The sequence below is a fragment of the Elephantulus edwardii genome, unplaced genomic scaffold (genome assembly GCF_000299155.1).
Source record: "Elephantulus edwardii isolate Elephantulus edwardi_28Jun2011 unplaced genomic scaffold, EleEdw1.0 scaffold00032, whole genome shotgun sequence".
Lineage (NCBI taxonomy): Eukaryota > Metazoa > Chordata > Mammalia > Macroscelidea > Macroscelididae > Elephantulus > Elephantulus edwardii.
In genome coordinates, this window is record NW_006399782.1 from 13,513,028 (window position 1) to 13,531,169 (window position 18,142).

Below are 18,142 nucleotides of genomic sequence, written 5' to 3' on the forward strand. Positions count from 1 at the left end.
AAGCTCAAGTGGAGATTTGGTATTGCACTATAGGACACCTCCGAGGCTGATTTAAATTCTTTGTATCCTTAGGAAGCTCTAGTGGCCTAAATGCTAAGGAGCTATGCTACCAACCCCAAAGGACTATGGTTTGAATCTATCAGCTACTCAATGGGAAGAAAATGAGCAGCCTACTCCAGTGTGATCCACTGCCTTTGAAAACCTGCTGAAGGGTCTACTTTGGGCTGGTTCTGCAGTGTGTGTAGAACACTGCACAGTATGGTGTGTCGATGGTATGCAACACATACACACACACACACACACACACACACACGTGTCTGTAGAAGCAGGAAATTGAAATAGTTTCCTTCTGATAGCTTTGTAGCTTCTGCAGGTTGTCATAAAAGTCAATTCTAGTTTTAATTTTGGGGATTGTGTTATAGTGATTAAAATAACTAACATGAAATGAGTTTTAATTGATGAGTTACATGCAGTAAAGTTGGAGCCTCTGGGTATTGATCATGGAGTGGTTTTCTTATACTTTCTAAACCTTAGTTTCTTCTGTAAAATGGATAGTAAAAAGCATATATCTTCTGGGATTAAATGAGTCAATATATGTGAAGTGTTTCATGCATCCTTGGTTACTTGGCAGTAAATAGAGGTAGTGGTGGAGTTATCCTTGGTGACTGGCACTGGTCTTATTAAACCCCAATGATGGGAGTATTTAGCCCTACTTGAACAAATAGATTCACAGGTATTTCCTGACTTTTGGGGGGCCACACAGCTAAGTAAATGAAAGAGCAAGATTTCAGACTAGATCTGTGTGATTCAATTGCACACTTTTACAAGTTCTGAAAAGCAGCTTATCTAGAGTATTTCTTCTGCAGCTGTCTTAGAACTTGAGCTTTCAGGATTAACCTTTCACAGAAATGTGAAGGAAATGAAGTCTGTCTCTCATAGCTTCTGCTATCTTAGAGCCTCACTCTGTAGTCTGCCCCATGCCTCCTCTACCCTCTGCATTTTGTCAGTTAGACATTGTTGTGGTTTTTTTTATTTTTAATAATTTTCCTCTCTGTACCCTTCTGCTTCATTCTTAGTTGTATTGGTAATTTTTTTCTGTAAAAAACTTGTAAATATAAAATTTTGTGTCAAAGATAATTTGCATTTACCTTGATATTATTGAGTTGATGTGGAGGGCATACCTTATCTTGTGTAGTTTGGGAGTGGAGTTGAGAGAGTGCAGTCTCCTTTGCTTCTTAGAATGTTGTCTGAAGACTGAAAGTAAATGGAGGTTCTGATGCCAGGTTGGCTTCCATGCCTATTCTTAGAAACTTCTCCAGTGTTTTTATCATCTTCACTGTAAGTAACTCAAGTTATTCTACTTCTCTCCTGTGAGGTCTCCAATTCCCATATTCTTTGCCCAGTACAGGATCAAATAGCCTTTGTTTTCTGCCTCTCATGCCAGAGACTCTGTAAGTTTGCACTTTTAAAGATACTTTACTTGATGTTACCAAAGTGCTTTACAGTCTACCATAAATGATTTACTTTATAAAACCTTTATTTGTGGCAAATTTAATTCCTGAGAACATCATCCAACTATAGGTGAAGAATGTGAAGTTTTATAGATGGAAAATACTACGTAAATTCATTTTAAAAATTAGTTGTAATGCTAACAGTCAGTATATTATTGTGTTACTTTTTTGGGAGAATTGACTTAAAACCACTTAAAAATAAAACTACTTGAGATACTGACATAGATTTAGTATATTTTTCATGGTTGAGAATAGTGTCTTTGTATGACTTCCATGACCTGTTTTAATCTATTCTAATACAGTTCTTTAGGCTCCAGGTGGTGGGGAGGGAGGCATTCTTTTAAGAAGAGATGTTGTGTTGTTGTTAGGTGCCATCGAGTTGTAGACGACTCATAACAACCCTGTAAACAAAAGACCTGAGCACCGTTCATAGAGTTTCAGGAGGCAAGCCATTTCGGAATTGGATGCCACTCCTGCTTCCAGGCTTGTTTTAATTGGGAAGCTCCAGCAAACACTGTCCACTGTGGGTAACCATTATCACATTTGGCACATCAGTGTCACAGTGTTTAGCGTCGCAGCAACCATGAGTTACCTCTGTACAGCAATACACAGACCAGTCCTATACCACCTAAAAGAATGTTTGACAGAAAAACCCCAATTTGAACCAGGCCTGAGGGCCGCAGATAAAAACCCCCACTTTGGGCTTGGTAGCAAAACTTTCTGTACACTAGGCCAGCGTAGATCTCTCTCTGTTTTCCTTCTTATTGTTGTTAGGTACCATCGAGTCATAGATGACTCAAAGCGACCCTATGAATGAAAGACCTGAGCACTGTTCATAGAGTTTCTGGAGGCAAGCCATTTTGGAAGTGGATTCTGAGAAGAGATAGCAGCTGGTTTTGATTTTTCAGAACTTGGCTCTGAGTGACTTATTATTATTTTTTTTTATTTTACTTTACTACCTTTATTGGTGTATAATTTAGAACTTTCGGAATGTACCAATTTAAAGTATAAAATAATTTTTTTTTATAATCCTGCTGAAGATTATCCAGAAAGTACTTGAACAGGACATTGACAGAGAACTACCAGAAATACAGGCGGGGTTTAGAAGAGATAGTGACACTTGGGACATTATTACCAGTGTCAGATGGATCTTGGCAGAGAGTACAAGAAGAGTGTCTGTGTTTCATTGACTGTTCAAAGGCATTTGACTGTGTGGATCACAATAAATTTTGGCTAAACTTCTGGAAAATGGGAATCTCAGATCACTTGATTGTGCTTATATGAAACCTATACTTGGACCAAGAAGCAAACCTCAGAACAGAGCAAGGAAACACTGCATGATTCAAAATCAGGAAAGGAGTGCATCAAGGATGCATCCTGACCCCATACCTTTTTAAACTGCATGCAGAACAGATCATTTGGGAAGCAGGACTTTATGAGGAGAAGTGTGGCATCAGAATTGGAGGAAAACTTATTAACAACCTACAACATGCAGATGATACAAACTTTGTTTGTGGAAGCTGAAGGAACACCTAAAGCACTTGCTGCAAAAGGTCAAGGATTGTAGTCTTCAATATGGATTGAAGCTCAACACCAAGAAGACAAAGATTCTCACCACTGGGCCAATTGGCAGCACCATAATAGAAGGAGAAGAGATTGAGGTTGTTAGCAATTACAGCTTGTTCGGCTCCACAATCACCAGCAGTCAGGAAATGAAAAGACGAATTGCACTGGGAAAATCTGCTGTCACGGACCTCTCCAGAGTACTGAAAAGCAATGATGTCAGTCTAGAGACACAGGTGCACCTATTCAGTCCATGGTCTCCTCAATTACTTATGCTTCAGAGAGTTGGACAGTGACTAAGGATGACAGAAAAAGAATTGATGCCTTCGAGTTGTGATGTTGGAGAAGAGTCTTGAACATACCATGAACTCCCAAGAAAACAAATTGGTCTCTCCTGGAGAGGGTGACAGCAAGTCTTTCGTTGGAGGCTAGGATTTTGAAGGTCGCCTCATTTACTTTGGGCACACAGCCGGGAGAGATTGGTCCTTGGATAAGGACATCATTCTTGGAAGGGTGAATGGATAGTGCAAGAGAGGGAGAGCCCAGATAAGATGGATTGATACAGTAACTGGGACCATGGGGGTTGGTGTGTCAGAAATGGTGAGACTGGCTCATGATAGGGAAATGTTCAGAGCTGCTGTACATAGGGTCGCTATACATCGCAGGCAACTCAATGGCACATAACAACAGTAACATACTATGATGGATCTGGAAGCAAGAGTGGCATCCACTTCCTAAACAACATGCCTCTGAAAACTCTATGAATTTTGATAAATGTCAATAGCTGTAGAAGGGCTTCAGGCCCTTTGTTTAAAGGGTCGCTATGAGTTGTACTCCACTCATAGGCAATCAACAACAATGTAATTTTACAACCATCATTAAAATTCTGTTTTAGAACTTTTCTGTAACCCTAAAAAGACCCTTGGCTTTTTTTTTCCCACTAAGCCCTACTCTCCCTTTTTTGACCTAGGTATCTGGTAGTCTCCTTTGTATAAATTTTTCCTTTTCTGTACATTTCAAGAATTAGATTCACATAGATAGGTGTTGGGTTTTTTTGTTTGTTTGGTTTTTTGTTTATTTTTTTAATCAAGACTTTACTTCAAACGAAGAACCAAATCAGTTGCCGCTGAGTCAGCTTCAGCTCCTGGCTGTCTGGTGTGTTGCGGCAGAGACCTAACTGTGCTTCATAGAGTTACAAGGCTGTGACCTCCGGGAAGCAGAGCACCTCATTCCCTCACAGTGTTTGCTTAGAAGTCTACATAACGTTAAGTTTTGTATAATCTACTATTCAAACATTACTTCTTTTTAAATTCTCATAGAACATAGTATGAGTTGATGTACTTCACAACTTTGGAGAATTTTCTCCCCCTCTAGTCACAACTGCCATCAAGTTGGTTTCATCTCACTGTAGTACTCCCTCAGGTTCTGCAGGCTGTAAGTCATAGTGGGAGAATGCCCATCTCTGTCCCACTGGTCAGCTGATCGATTCCAGCTGTCAGCCTTTCCATGAGCTTCATGCTTTACACACAATGACAGTGGGGCTATTTCATATACAGCTAGCTAGCTGGCACCACACACACACACACACACACACACACACACACACACACACACACACACACATTGAACTAAAGTCTAGAACACAAAACTGTCATCTTTTCTCCAAGTTTATAGAGCTTCCGGACCCAAGCTTTTTTTTTGGAATTGGATGCTACTCCTGCTTTCAAGCTCGTTTTATTCCTGAGGTCCCTTAAAAAGCAGGCCTGAGAGCCCAAAGGCCTTTTTAAGTATTAGCCAAATCCAATCAACTCACACCCTATTGCGAGCAACAGCCACACTCTAGTCTCAGTCTCAAACTAGAAAACACACATTTGCAGAATCCAGCCATTCTGCTCATCTTCCCAGCCTGGAAACACGTCCGTCCGTCCGTCCCCACCCCCATGCACACATGTGCGTGCGCGCACATGTGCACAAGGTGGTAGCGCATAACTAAGTCTGCAGCTGGAGGCTCATGTGTGAAATAGTTGGATTCTGGAAGATGATTTCTCATGTCTTGGTGAGGCTCAGGTATGAAACATTTGGTTGTTTTGCTGGGTTTTGTTTTTTTCATTCACAAATGGGTATCAGTTGATTTGGTTTGTCAGATTTAGCCAACAATAAGCTGTGGGGCTGGAATTCTCTTGGTTTATAATCAGCCAGCACCCTATGGGCGTGCTTTGTATTTAAAAGGCAGTAGAGACCTCAACATAAAGAGATCAACTGGCCTAGTGGACAGAAAGCGATGCTACCAATCCACGGCCCTTGGGCATGTCTTTCATTGTTTTTGTTAAGACATTCCTCTAGGTCCTATAGCTCTCGTATACAAGTTGTCATACTGCAGTCACTTGTGGTGGCTCTGAGGCTGAACACCGTGACACTAATGTGTCAAATGCGTTAATGGTTGGCTACCCAGTGCCGACAGAGAGTGGCGTGGAGCTCCCCAATTAAAACAAGCTTAGAAGGAGGAGTGGCATCCACTTCCATAATAGCTTGCCTCCGGAAACCCTATGAACCTGGAGAGAGGATGGAAGGCACCCAAACATCGAGGACTCTCCTTCATAGGGTCACTATGAATCGCCTATGACTTGAATGCACTTAACAACACCAACAACCAGGGACCTCAAGCCTTCAACCCTCGGGCTTAGTGTTAATTGAATTGGGTTAACAGTCTTCTAAGTGGTACAGCAGTGTTCTATTTTCTGTTCTGAAGTTAACTTGGGGTTGCTTGATGATGAACACTGTGCCATAGGTGTGTCAAATGCCTCAATGGTTACCCATCATGGGCAGTGTTTGGTGGAGCTCCCAGATTGATTCAGGTTTGGAAGCAGGAGTGGCATTCACATCCTAAACCACTAGCCTCTGGAAACTCTTTGAACATAGAGAAACGATGATAGTTACAGAACAGGGTTCAGGTTGTTGTGGGTTGTACTTGGCTTGACAGCACCTAACAAAAACAACTATATTCACAGATATAGCATATATAAATGTATGTATAGAAATAGCCTCTTAAAACAACAATATGTATCTCCTTGTTTTCATTCTCACTTCTGTTCAGCTAATATATCTTCCTCATTTAATGAGTTTTTAATTTCATCAAAGATCAGTTGCCTGTAGGTGCTTAGATTTACTTCTGAGTTCTCAGTTCTGTTCCATTTGTCCATTTACCAATACTATGCTACTTTGCATTAGTACCACCAGGCTGTTTTGACCAGGGTAGTTGTATAGTAGATTTGAGGCTGGTTCTGAGGCTTCTCATAAATGTTCTTCTTTCATAGTGCTTTGTGCATCCAAAGGGTTTTATCCTTTCCTTAAAATGGATGATTAGTTTTACCATCTATTTGAAGAATGATTGTGAAATCTGGGTTGGGATTTTATTATCTCTATATATCACTTTTTATTATATCTCTCTATCTATAGATAGCTCTGAAAATTGCAATAGAATATAGAGATGGTAAAAAAGGGAAAAGAAACAGTGCAGTAAAAGAGATGAACAGAATATTTCAAAAGATCTTGGCTAAAAGCAGAGAATACCAAAAGATGTTTATTTATGTTTTAGTGGCTATGCAAAGGCATTTATGTAGCTCATAAAAAATATGGCTAAAATTGAAAATAACGGGAATCCTAGAACTCATTATGCTCATGCAAAACCTATATATATATATATATATATATATATATCAAGAAGCCATCATCTGAACAGAAGAAGGGAACACTGAATGTTTTAAAGTAAAAAAAAAAGGTATGTGTCAGGGTCATATCCTTTTTCTACACCTTTTCATATATATACCTATTAATTTATACTGAGCAAATAATTTGAGAAGCTAGACTATAAGAAGAATGTGGCATCAGGTTCTGAGGAAGACTCATCAGCAGCCTGCTGTGTCAGGCGACACAACCTTGCCTGGTGAACGTGAAGACCTGAAATACTTGCTGTAGGAAGATCAGTGACTACAGACAGCCTTCAGTATGGATTACATCGCAACATCAAGAAGACAAAAATTCTTACCATTGAAACAATAGACAAGATCATGATGAATGGAGAAAAGATTGAAGTTGCCAGGGATTTAATTTTATTTGCATCCACAGCCAACATCTATTATAGAAGAAATGAAGAAATCAAAAGACATGTTAAATCAGGAAAATCTCTCAAAGACCTATCTTTGACAAAGTACCAAAAGAATGATGTCAGTTTAAAGACTGAGGTGCACCTTATCCAAGCCATGATTTTGTCAGTTGCTTCTTATGCATTTGAAAGTTGGACAGTGAATAAGCCTGACGGAATACTAATTGATTGATGCCTTTGAGTTGTGGGGTTTTAAAATAGTACTGAATATCTTATAGATTTCTGCATGACAAATGGATTTTTGTACGTTGAACTTGTATCCTGACACTTGCTGGATTTTTCCATTAATGCTAGTACTATTCTTGCTGAATCTATCACTTTTTTTAATGTGAAAAATAACGTGTATAAATATAGCTTTACTTATTTGTCAATTTGGATGTCATCACTTCTTTTGCTTTATTGCTATGTAGGACTTCTAATAGACTATTGAAAAGTAGTGGTGATAAAGAACGCTTTTATTTTAGTCTAATTTGGGAAGGGGATACCTAGAATTCTCACTGCATTGAGATTTATGTTGGTTCTTGGTTTTCTATGTATATATCATTAATTGTGTTGAAGAATTTATATCATATATTTTGTTGAGTCTTTTTATCAGGAATGGATGTTGGAATTTTTCAAATGCCTTTCTATATCAGTTAATATGAACATGTTATAATTTTGCTTGTTTGTACATTGTTGTTATTGTTATTTGTTGTCAAGTCGCCTGCAACTCATAGTGACCCTATGTGCAACAGTCCTAAACTCTGCTCAGACTGTAACCGTGTGAGTCCATCTTATTGAAGGTTTTCCTTTCTTTCTCTGACCTCTGCATTTCCCAGCATAATATATTTTTCCAAGGACTGGGTCTTACTGACAGTATATCCAAAGTACGTGAGACAAAGTTTCACTATCCTTGCCACTAAAGGAATATTCTTGTTGTACTTCTTTCAAGACATATTTGTTCATTTGGTAATCCATGGGATATTCAGTACTCTTCTCCAACACTAACAACTTGAAGGCATAGATTCTTTTTCTGTAATCCTTATTCATTGTCCAACTTTCAGATGCATAGTGAAAATACCATGGAGTGGGTCAAATGCTCTGTTGTCTTTAAACTGACATCTTTTCATAGCCAGTATATCTCTCACTTGGTCAAGATGTGTTACTGTTTTGATATGGTTTTGGATTGTATTGGCCTAGATTTTGTAGAGAGTTTTCCAACTATATTCATAAGGGATGTTGTGTACCATGAAGTTGGAACAAACTCATAGCATATCCTCCAGTGGACAGGTAACCACATAGGAGGAGATTGTCCCTCTTTCTTCCGTGGAGCAGCTGGTGAATTTGAACTATGTGTGTTTGGGTTGTCAGTGCAACTCCTTAACCTCTAGGCCATATTGGTTTATAATTTTCTTTTGGGGGCTGCTAACTCAAAAGTTAGTGTTTCAAATCTATCTAACACACTAGAAGGACAGATAATTAGCTTCTGTCTTTTTTTCTTGAAGCTGGTATTTAAGCCTGATAATGACATGAGGGTTGTAATAAATCACAAAGCATTTCCATCTTTGTTCTGTTCTTCCACAGTTTGTGTTGAATCAGTGTCAGCTCATTTCTGAATGTTTGGTAGAAGTGGCCAGTAAAGGTATCATTCTGGCTCTGTATTTTGATACCTTGTTTGAGGCATTCTGCTTTGCTTTGTTTCTTTATATTAATTGAAATTGTTTGTTTCTGAGGCCTTCTCTTTGTTTATTGTATTTATGTGTAGTTGTATGTTGATGTGCTTCTTAGAGTTTCTTTTCCTTCATTTTTTAAATATATTTGATCTATCTGAGTGAACGTGCTATTCTGCTCACCAGTTTGGCAGTCTCTTAGACACTCACACCCTCACCCTTCTCTTGAAGGGTGTCATGGGCCTGGAAGTCTATGTACAGTGTGAGGTTTGCTGTTCATGCAGAGCAGTGGAGGGCACATTGGGCTGGTGGTCACTGCTGACTCTCGCTGATCTGCTGGTGCAGGAGTGGGTGATCACCTTTATCCAGTGAGTGAGTTTAGGTTGCAGGATGTTTAGATGTGGTGGAGCAGTGGGCTCAGTTGCTGTCTTCAGCTGAGTGGGATTTTGAAAAAAGAAAAATAGTGCATTTTTCTTTTTTTAAAAGAAGACCAGTTAGCAAAAATAACATTAAACTTAACAACAACAACAACAAATTAAAGAGTGGGAGGGATTTAAAAAAGAAGGTGAGGGGAAGTCACTAAAGGGAGAAAATATGCATAGTAAGAAAAAAATAAAAGGAAAGGGGAAAAGGGATGATAAGAATTTAAAAAAGAAAACTAACATAAACAAGGAAAAAAGAGGAGAAAAATGGAGTGCCAGGGCACCTAGGTGGTGGTCCTGCTAGCTGTGAAGACAGCAAGGGGAAGGATACCTGGTTCAAGAAGGATTTCCTAATGACTCAGAAAGTGACAAGGCGTGAAGCTGCTGTGTGCTGAAGGGAGAACCTGCCTACCAAGAAGGTACTTGGTCCCATAAGGAACTTGTGTCAGCCTAGTGGGTGAGTGAGACAGAGTACCAAGTCAAGAATGTAGTTCCTGCTGCCCTGGACGACAGCTCAGACAGGATTTAGTTAGGTTTTTTCAGTATTCAGCATCTATATTGTTTCATGCATCAGTTTGTTGCTTTTTGCTTTCTAAATTGTATTCCAGTTGTGGATATGTCACATTTTATCTTTCCCTTCAGTAGCTTATGGATAGGTATATTATTTTCACTTGGGCCATGATAGAGTTAGTCCTAGTATGAATATTTACCCACAAGTCATTTGCTTTTATCACATGTTTTTAGATAACATGTTTTTATGTCTTTTGATAACCTGTTTTTGTTTTACTTGAGTAGATTCTTAGGAGTGGGATTGTTGAGGTATTTCATTAGGTTGTGAAAACGGTGGAACTGTTTTCTGAAGTGGTGATAACATTTTACATTCCTGCCAGAAGTACATGAGATTCCCATTTCTCCAAACCCTCACCAGTTCTTGGTTTTTTTCTCAACCATATATGTACTAGATTGATAGTGGTGTGTTTTAATTTTTATTTTTCTGATGAATAAGTTGTGATTATTTGGCAGTTTGTATGTCTTCTCTAGTGAAATGTCTCTTCTAATATTTTGTCCACTCTTAAATTGGATTAACTATTGAGTTGTATTAGTTACGTGTGTACATTATTCATTATCAGCGTTTTGTAGACATTTAACCATGAATTGTACGAAACTGCCTCTGTATAATGTGTGTTCATATAATGTCCACATGGCATAATTCTCGGTATCACAGAACGTGTCATGGACAGTAGTACATACTTGTTTTGTCTTTCATTCCATATCTTGGCTTTTTATTTCCTTAATAAATTCTTTTAAAGTACAGAAATTTGCGTATTTTTTTAAAATGATATATGGTTTTTAGTTTGTTTTCCTTTATGATTGATGGCTTTTATGATATATCTTTGACTAATCTACATAGATTTTTGTCCAGTGTTTGCTTCTAGAATTTTCACCATTTTAGCTCATATGTTTTAAGTCTGTGATACATTTTATTATTTTTTTATTTTTTAATTTTTTTATTTTATTATTTTTTAATCAACATTGCACATTGTCCTCCCTCCCCAAGCCCACCCTGCAGTACACCCCTTGTTCCAGATTGTTCTTATATATATAATGCATAATCATATATTCCTTTATGACATTCCCCTTACCTGCTCTAATGCAGTGTTCATTTACCCACTGTTTTCTCATTCTTTCCCCAAACTTCCCATGTCTGCCCAATTTTTTAACAGTGGGGCTATGTAGTATTTGTCCTTTTGTGACTGAGATAGTTCACTCAGCATAATATCCTTCAGGCTCCCCCATGTTGTGTAAGATTTTACAAGTTCATTGTTTTTTCAGTGCTGTGTAGTATTCCATTGTTTGAATGTACTGTAGTGTTTCTTTCCATTGTTTGATGATGGGCACTTGGGTTGCTTCCATCTCTTTGTTACTGTGGATAATGTAGCATTAGACATAGGTGTGTATACATCTATTTGTGTCATGGCTGTGGTTTCTTTAGGGTATATTCCCAGTAGTTGAATTGCTGGATCAAATTATATTTCTAACTTTTTGAGAAAGTGCCAGACTGCCTTTCATAGTGGCTGTAGTATTTTACATTCCCACCAGCAGTGAGTAAGCATTCCAATCTCTCCACAACCTTGCGAGGATTTTTTGTTTGCCATCCTTTTGAACTGTGGTTACCAGGGTGAGATGATATCTTAAAGTGGCTTGGATTTGCTCCTCTCTGATAGCTAGGGATTTTGAACATTTCTTCATGTGTGTGATTGGGTTGTTAACTTTTTACTTGTTGAGGTACAGAAGTATTCTATAAATTTTGTAGAAGTCCCTTATCAGATATGTTATTGCCATGTATGTTTTTCCCCATTGGATTTCCTTCTTACCCTGTTGGAGAAGTTTTATGATGTGCATAGAAATTTGATTCTTAGAAGGTCTTATTAATCTATTTTAATGTCTCCTAGTTGTAGGTTTTTCATATGCTTGGAAGACTGTTCATGCTGTGGATTAGGGCTTCTACAGTTCTTCTAAGCTTTTCAATGATGAATTTTCTAGTCTTGGCTTTTACTTCTAGGTCCTTAATCCACCTTGAGTTGGTTTTTGTGATTTTTTTTTCTTGTTGTGTTCTGGCAAGTCAGATATGACCGACAAAGGAGGAGACCCATACTTTTACCCAAAGCATCTGGTGGATTCGAACCCTGCACTTTTGGGATTGCAGCACAGAGCTTCTTGCCCCTAGACCACCAGAGTTCCCTGGTTTTTGTGACATATTTTGAGTTGACCTTTTCAATATATTATGAAGTAATTATTTATTTAATTTACAAGTTAATATTTGACTGTCCTGATATCATTTGCTGAATTTGTACTTTTTTCTTCATATCATTTGCCTTGTGCTTTTGTTAAGAAACACTTGATCATAAACCTAAGAGTTTATGCCGAGGTTGAAAGGAAGGGCAATCTGAAAGAAAGAGCAATTAGACAGTGTGTGTATGACAATGAATAGCCTGGACTGGATGGAAGCATTTCAAAGGGATTTGGAGGAGGAGGAGGGAAGAAAATAGGCGTGCATGAGTGAAAGCCAGGTAGGAATATGAAATGTCACTAAAATAAAAGTACAGCAATTCTAGAGAAAAAGAGCTTGAGACTGTTTTGACACTTGTGTGTATGCAAACCAATAAAAACAATTTCTTAAAGGGGCTGTTTTAACAATGCTTGACTCTGAATAATTAATCCTTAGTTTGTTCTGTTTATTCACCTTCAGTTTTTTATGCTGTGTTTCCCTCCTGGGATGCCTCTTCACTTTTCCTAGAGATCAGTTCATTTCTTAAGGCCCAGGTCAAATCCTACCACTCTCTTCAGGCCTTTTCTACCGATTGTTCTGATATCCTACAGTTTCACACAATAAAGTTTTGAGCTAACAAAATTTGCTTCAATGTTTTCAAGCTTATGCCACTTAGCTATTATACAAATATCTTTGCACGAGTCCACACTGTCTTCATTATTATAACTTTACAGCGAGTTTTGAAACCAGACTGTTTTTCCTTATGACTCAGGGTGAAGTCTCTCTCAGGGAGGAGTGATAGGGAATGGCAAAGGACACACTGACAAAGGAGATTAATCAGAACTGGCTTTGACAAGCACTGTGGCATTTGGACAAGAACAAACTGGGAGGAGGGTAGAGAGAATAGTGTAACAATGAATGAATGGAAACCCAAAATATCTGTAAATGTTTATGAAAATTAATAAAATATAATAAAAAAAAAGAAAAAAGAAACCAGACTGTGTGAATTTTCCAACTTTAATTTTTTTTTTTTAACTATTGTAACTCTTTGTCTTTTCATAGAAATTTGGAATTAGGTTGATAATATCTGGAGAACCTGCTCAGATTTTAATTGGGATTCTTGTTTAGCATATTGATTAATTTATGGGGAATTGACATCTCAGTAATACTGAAACTTCCAGTTCTTAAACATTACATATGTTCATTTTATAGTCTTACTTGATGGCAACATTTTATAATTTTCAGCATATAGATCTTGATTTTGGAGTGTGTTATTGTAAACAATGTTTTTAAAATTGTGCTTCTCATCTTTCATCATCATCCAGCTTTTCCTAAAATCTTATTAGTTAACTTCTAAGTAGCACTTTAGTCTAACCAAAGGCTTGTAATGTTATTATAGTATTAGTATTTGTATGTGGTTTGTATTAGTGTCAAATGATTTGTACTAGTATTTGATATGTTTTGGTTATCATTCTGGTGAGGTAAAGGATGAACTGATTTTAGAATTTTGATTCAGAGATTGATCAATAGTTTAGTAAAACGGCTATGTCTTTTTTGGTTTTGTTTTTTGTTTTGTTTTTCTTTTTGTTTACCATCAAATCAGATCCAACTGGCACAGGAGGAAATTGCCCCTCCTTTTCCAGCAGAACATCTGGTAGTTTGAACCGTGCACCATCCGGATTGCAGCACAGCTTCTTGCCACTAGGCCACCAGATCTCCCTGCTATGTCTTTTCATAGTAACAATAATATAAAATACAAATAATTTCTGACGGGGCTTAAACTATTTGGAGAGGGTGAACATATAACCTTCCTTTTCCTTCTTCTGCAGGCTTTGCAGCTTCCCTAGAAGTCTCGGAGAATCCTGGGAGTGTCCAAGTGGCCCGGGGTCAGACAGCAATCCTTCCCTGCACCTTTACCACCAGCGCTGCCCTCATTAACCTCAATGTCATTTGGATGGTCATTCCACTCTCCAATGCTAACCAGCCTGAACAGGTACTTCAGTCCCATGGCATACACGTCTCTCCTGTGCTCTGTCAGCAATATGAATACTTTCTGTGGAGATGAACAGGAAAGCAGCCGGAGTAAATATTTATTTATAGAATTAAGTAGCATTTGTGGTGTGCCTATGCTGTTTTAAACACTCACCCTTTGCATTAACTCTCATGTACATGTGTCAAGGGATTGCTTTTGGGAGTTTTCTTGGGAGGAGCTTTTAAAATTAAATAGTAAAGATAAGTTGGAGAGATTTTTGTATAAAAATCTAGAATTGTATTAAAAAGTGTTGTTGTTGATTGCCATTGAGTCGAGCATGACTCATAGCGACCTTATGAACAAAAGGCATGAATCTGTAACTAATGTCATTTCTCTAAGTTCATAGAGTTTTCAGAGGCATGTGGTTTAGAAGTGGATGCCACTCCTGCTTCAAAACCTCTCTTAAACTGGGAGCTGTGGCGTTTGACACCCAATGGCACAGGTTTCAGCATCTCAGCAAACCCAGATTACCTCAGTACAGCAAATTGTCTGAAGAGTGCTGTATGACTTAAGAAGAATGTTCCTCCAAATTATAATAACATGAGGCCCAAGGGCCCTCCAGGATATCTTGTTGACACTACACAAAAGGCTTAAATCATACAACAACCAGATGTTCCACCCAACCCCCAACCAGAACAAGCTCGTTTCTCTTACATATTCCTGCCCTGTCACCCAGCCACCAAAGAGACGAGGGGCTCACCTTACAAACAGGGACCCTCCAGGCTTAAACCACAAAATAGTCAGAAAATTTATTACCAACAGAAAATATCAACCAGAAAAACAAACTGTGCTTTCTATGAAGGAACTAGTACTGATGGGCAAATGAGGAGTACTTTTTAAGAAACAGTGACAATATTAAGGAAATAACTTGAAATAATAGTGTCTATGTTTAATTAACTTCAAAAGTGTTTTTCAAACCAAGCATGGTAAGAAATCCTAGTCAACGGCCAAGTTTCAAGTGAATTCAATTGCCCACAGGAAAGAGAGTATGTGGAAACAGACACTCCACCCCAACAAGCTGTGAAAGAGCTGTGCTTTGTAATACTCACAGCAGAAAAGAACACTCAGAAAATGAATGACTTGTGATCATAACTGCTTCATGATTATTCCAAAATACAAAATCATCTGGACGTTTTTCTGCTTCAAAAAGTTTATTAGTGCTTACTAAATTTTAGTATATTACTGACAAGCTAAATTTGCTAGTAGAAAATCCAAATAAATATATTTGATAAAATGTTCTTTTATTTTGTGAAATCATGGAATATTTATGGTTAGTCTTGTCATCTCAAGATCCTTTTGTTCCCCTTCACTGTTTTAGGAGTGAGCAAGCAAAAAGGCAAAGAAAACATTTACAAATAGACCTTGAAAAGAACTAAATCCCTTACTTTCAGTCCAAAAGGCTTTTTACTGCACAATTCTGAGGTCTCCCACATTGACAGTTAACTCTGGTAATGTAAATTTACATTCAGAATAGCAATTAGGGACTTGTCACACTTCTTCCTTTTTATGCTATTTATTTCTTTATAGTCTATAATTGTGATCTTATGTTTTCTGACCTAGTAAACACAGAAAGAACAGCACTAATGTTTTATTATTATTTTTTTTTAGAATTATTTGGACTGGTAAAAATATTTTGAAGCTGGTGGTAGGGTAGAATGAAAGACATTTGCTACATTCCGAGGAGTCAAAGAAACAATATTATTTCAGTTTGGTGTGGGCAAATTTAAAACCCTGGGATACCTGCAGATAATGAGTTCTATAAAAAAGCTGCTGATAGCCCTAAGATTAGTAATTAAATTTTCAGATACTAATTTAGTTTTCCAACATTTGCTGCAATCTTCTGGTCTTCTTGTTATGAGCCTTTAAGTTAGAGTCGACTTATAGCTGACCCTTCAGCACTTTTCAGAGACAGTAAATCGTATGAGAGGACTTATCCTATAAGTCACCAGAACTCCCTGCAGCTCACTGGGGAGCTGTAATGATGCACTCCATTGCAAGTTCTACTGCTAACCCGAAGGCCATGCCTCTTTGCCAGTTTGAATCCATTGACAGCCCCTCAGGACTGAGATGGACAGTCTGCTCAGTGTGCAGTCTGCAGCCTCTAAACTCAATGGAAGGTCAGCTCTAGGTCCTGACTGAACCACTGTGCGTTTGTCCTATTATCACTGAAATGTCCAAAAGGATGAACAGCATCCAGTTGTTTATTTTGCTTTCTCTTGCAGGTCATTCTCTATCAGGGCGGACAGATGTTTGACGGTGCCGCCCGGTTCCATGGCAGGGTGGGGTTTGCAGGCACTATGCCCACCACCAATGTCTCCATCTTCATCAATAATACTCAGCTGTCGGACACAGGCACCTACCAGTGTTTGGTCAACAATTTGCCAGACAGAGGGGGCAGGAACATTGGGGTCACTGGTCTCACAGTGTTAGGTGAGTTGCAGGAAATGCTTCAGCAACCTTGGGCTTTCATAAGAAGCTACTCCCAAACTTGCTCACTTCTGCCCCTCGTTCGACACTCTCTCCTGATAACCTCTTTTTTGTCCTCTCTATTCTCAATTCAAGTATATTCAATTCAGTGAATATTGATGCCTATTTTATTACTTTCAGTAAATATACTTAAATTTCGCTCTTTTTCCAGCCATAAAGCACCTTTTTATGGTGTAACCCTGTCTTGTTTTTGTTTTCAAAGTAGCAAAACATATTATTAAGGAAGCTTTTGCTACATAGTAGCTTGCAGGATGAGTGATTTCTGTTCCATAATAGTGTCTCAAAAAATGACCTCTATTTTTACAGGCAATATGCTGACATTGGGAGTGGTAATGATTCTTTGGAACCAGTGAAACCCAGACCATATTTTGAAAAGATAGTGAAAAGTTTTTTACTTTTCCCTAGTCCCCTTACTAACTCAAAAGTGTAGCCCCTGCACCTGGGCTCCAGCTGTCTCCATGGGAGAGAGAGCCTCCTAGTGTGTGTTCTTTCCTCCCAAAATGCTATCCATGAGTTCAGTGTCTTGATTGTTAAAACAGGTTGTTGCACACTTTTAAATTGGCAACCGTGCTTAGAAACACATTTTCTTTTTGCTATAGCCATCATTTGCGGCAACATGTATTGACAGTAAATGTGTACTTTGTTTACTTTTCCTGTTCTAGTTCCCCCTTCTGCCCCACACTGTCAAATTCAAGGATCCCAGGATATTGGTAGTGATGTCATTCTGCTCTGTAGCTCAGAAGAAGGCATTCCTCGTCCAACTTACCTTTGGGAGAAGTTAGACAATACCCTCAAACTACCTCCGACTGCCACTCAGGGTATGTCTAGTGTTTTTTCGTTCATTGGATTAGTTATCACAGAAAAAAAATTGAAGCTATAACTCACAAAGTAGTTGACTTGAATAGATTTTGAAATATAGTAACTATTGTTAGTAATGCTGAAAATACTGTCTGGATAATTTCATGTGTTGTACTTTGAAGGGAATGAAAGGTTTTGTTTCTCACCCTTGTTTTGCCTTTATTAAATGTATCTCCTCTAGTGATCACTGTATCTGGAACTTATGTTTTAGTTGTACTAAAACCAGACTCATTGCAGTTGTGGGGATGTGCATTGGGTTTCGAAGGCTGTAAATCTTAAGGGGAGGAGAGTGCCTTTAGTTCCTTCCTTGGAGCAGCTGATGGATTCAAACTGACAAGCATTTATTTAGCAACACCGCCTTTAACCTGTGATGCCACCAGGGCTCCTTGTGTTCCATTCAAGTGAAGATTTTAAATAGCTAACTAGTGACTACTTATGTTAGTAACTGCAAGACAGTCCTTGACTGTTTGAGAACCCATCTCCTGCTAAAGGCATAAATGCCTATTTTGATTTGAGAAATATCAGCATGGTCATGAGAGGGTTAATCCTCCTGTTTTCAGCCTCAAGTCTAATTAGAGGAGGAAGATGGGGAGGAGAACAGGAAAAGGCCTCTCATCCCTGGAGATCCAGGAAGTGACCACATCAGACAGGTAATGATGGAGGAGGCATGAGGAGCATTGAACGTATT

At 38.4% G+C, this 18,142-nt stretch overlaps 1 protein-coding gene across 1 annotated transcript in view; it reads left to right on the forward strand.

Annotated features, from left to right (window-relative positions):
- The first annotated feature begins 13,905 nt into the window (after nucleotides 1–13,905).
- IGSF11 (immunoglobulin superfamily, member 11) overlaps nucleotides 13,906–18,142 on the forward strand; it is a 54,981-nt gene continuing 50,744 nt past the window's right edge. The window contains exons 1-3 of the mRNA XM_006884265.1: nucleotides 13,906–14,070; nucleotides 16,332–16,539; nucleotides 17,259–17,414. Coding sequence (XP_006884327.1) covers nucleotides 14,032–14,070; nucleotides 16,332–16,539; nucleotides 17,259–17,414 — 403 coding nt within the window. The 5' untranslated portion in view covers nucleotides 13,906–14,031. The remainder of the gene's footprint in view (nucleotides 14,071–16,331; nucleotides 16,540–17,258; nucleotides 17,415–18,142) is intronic.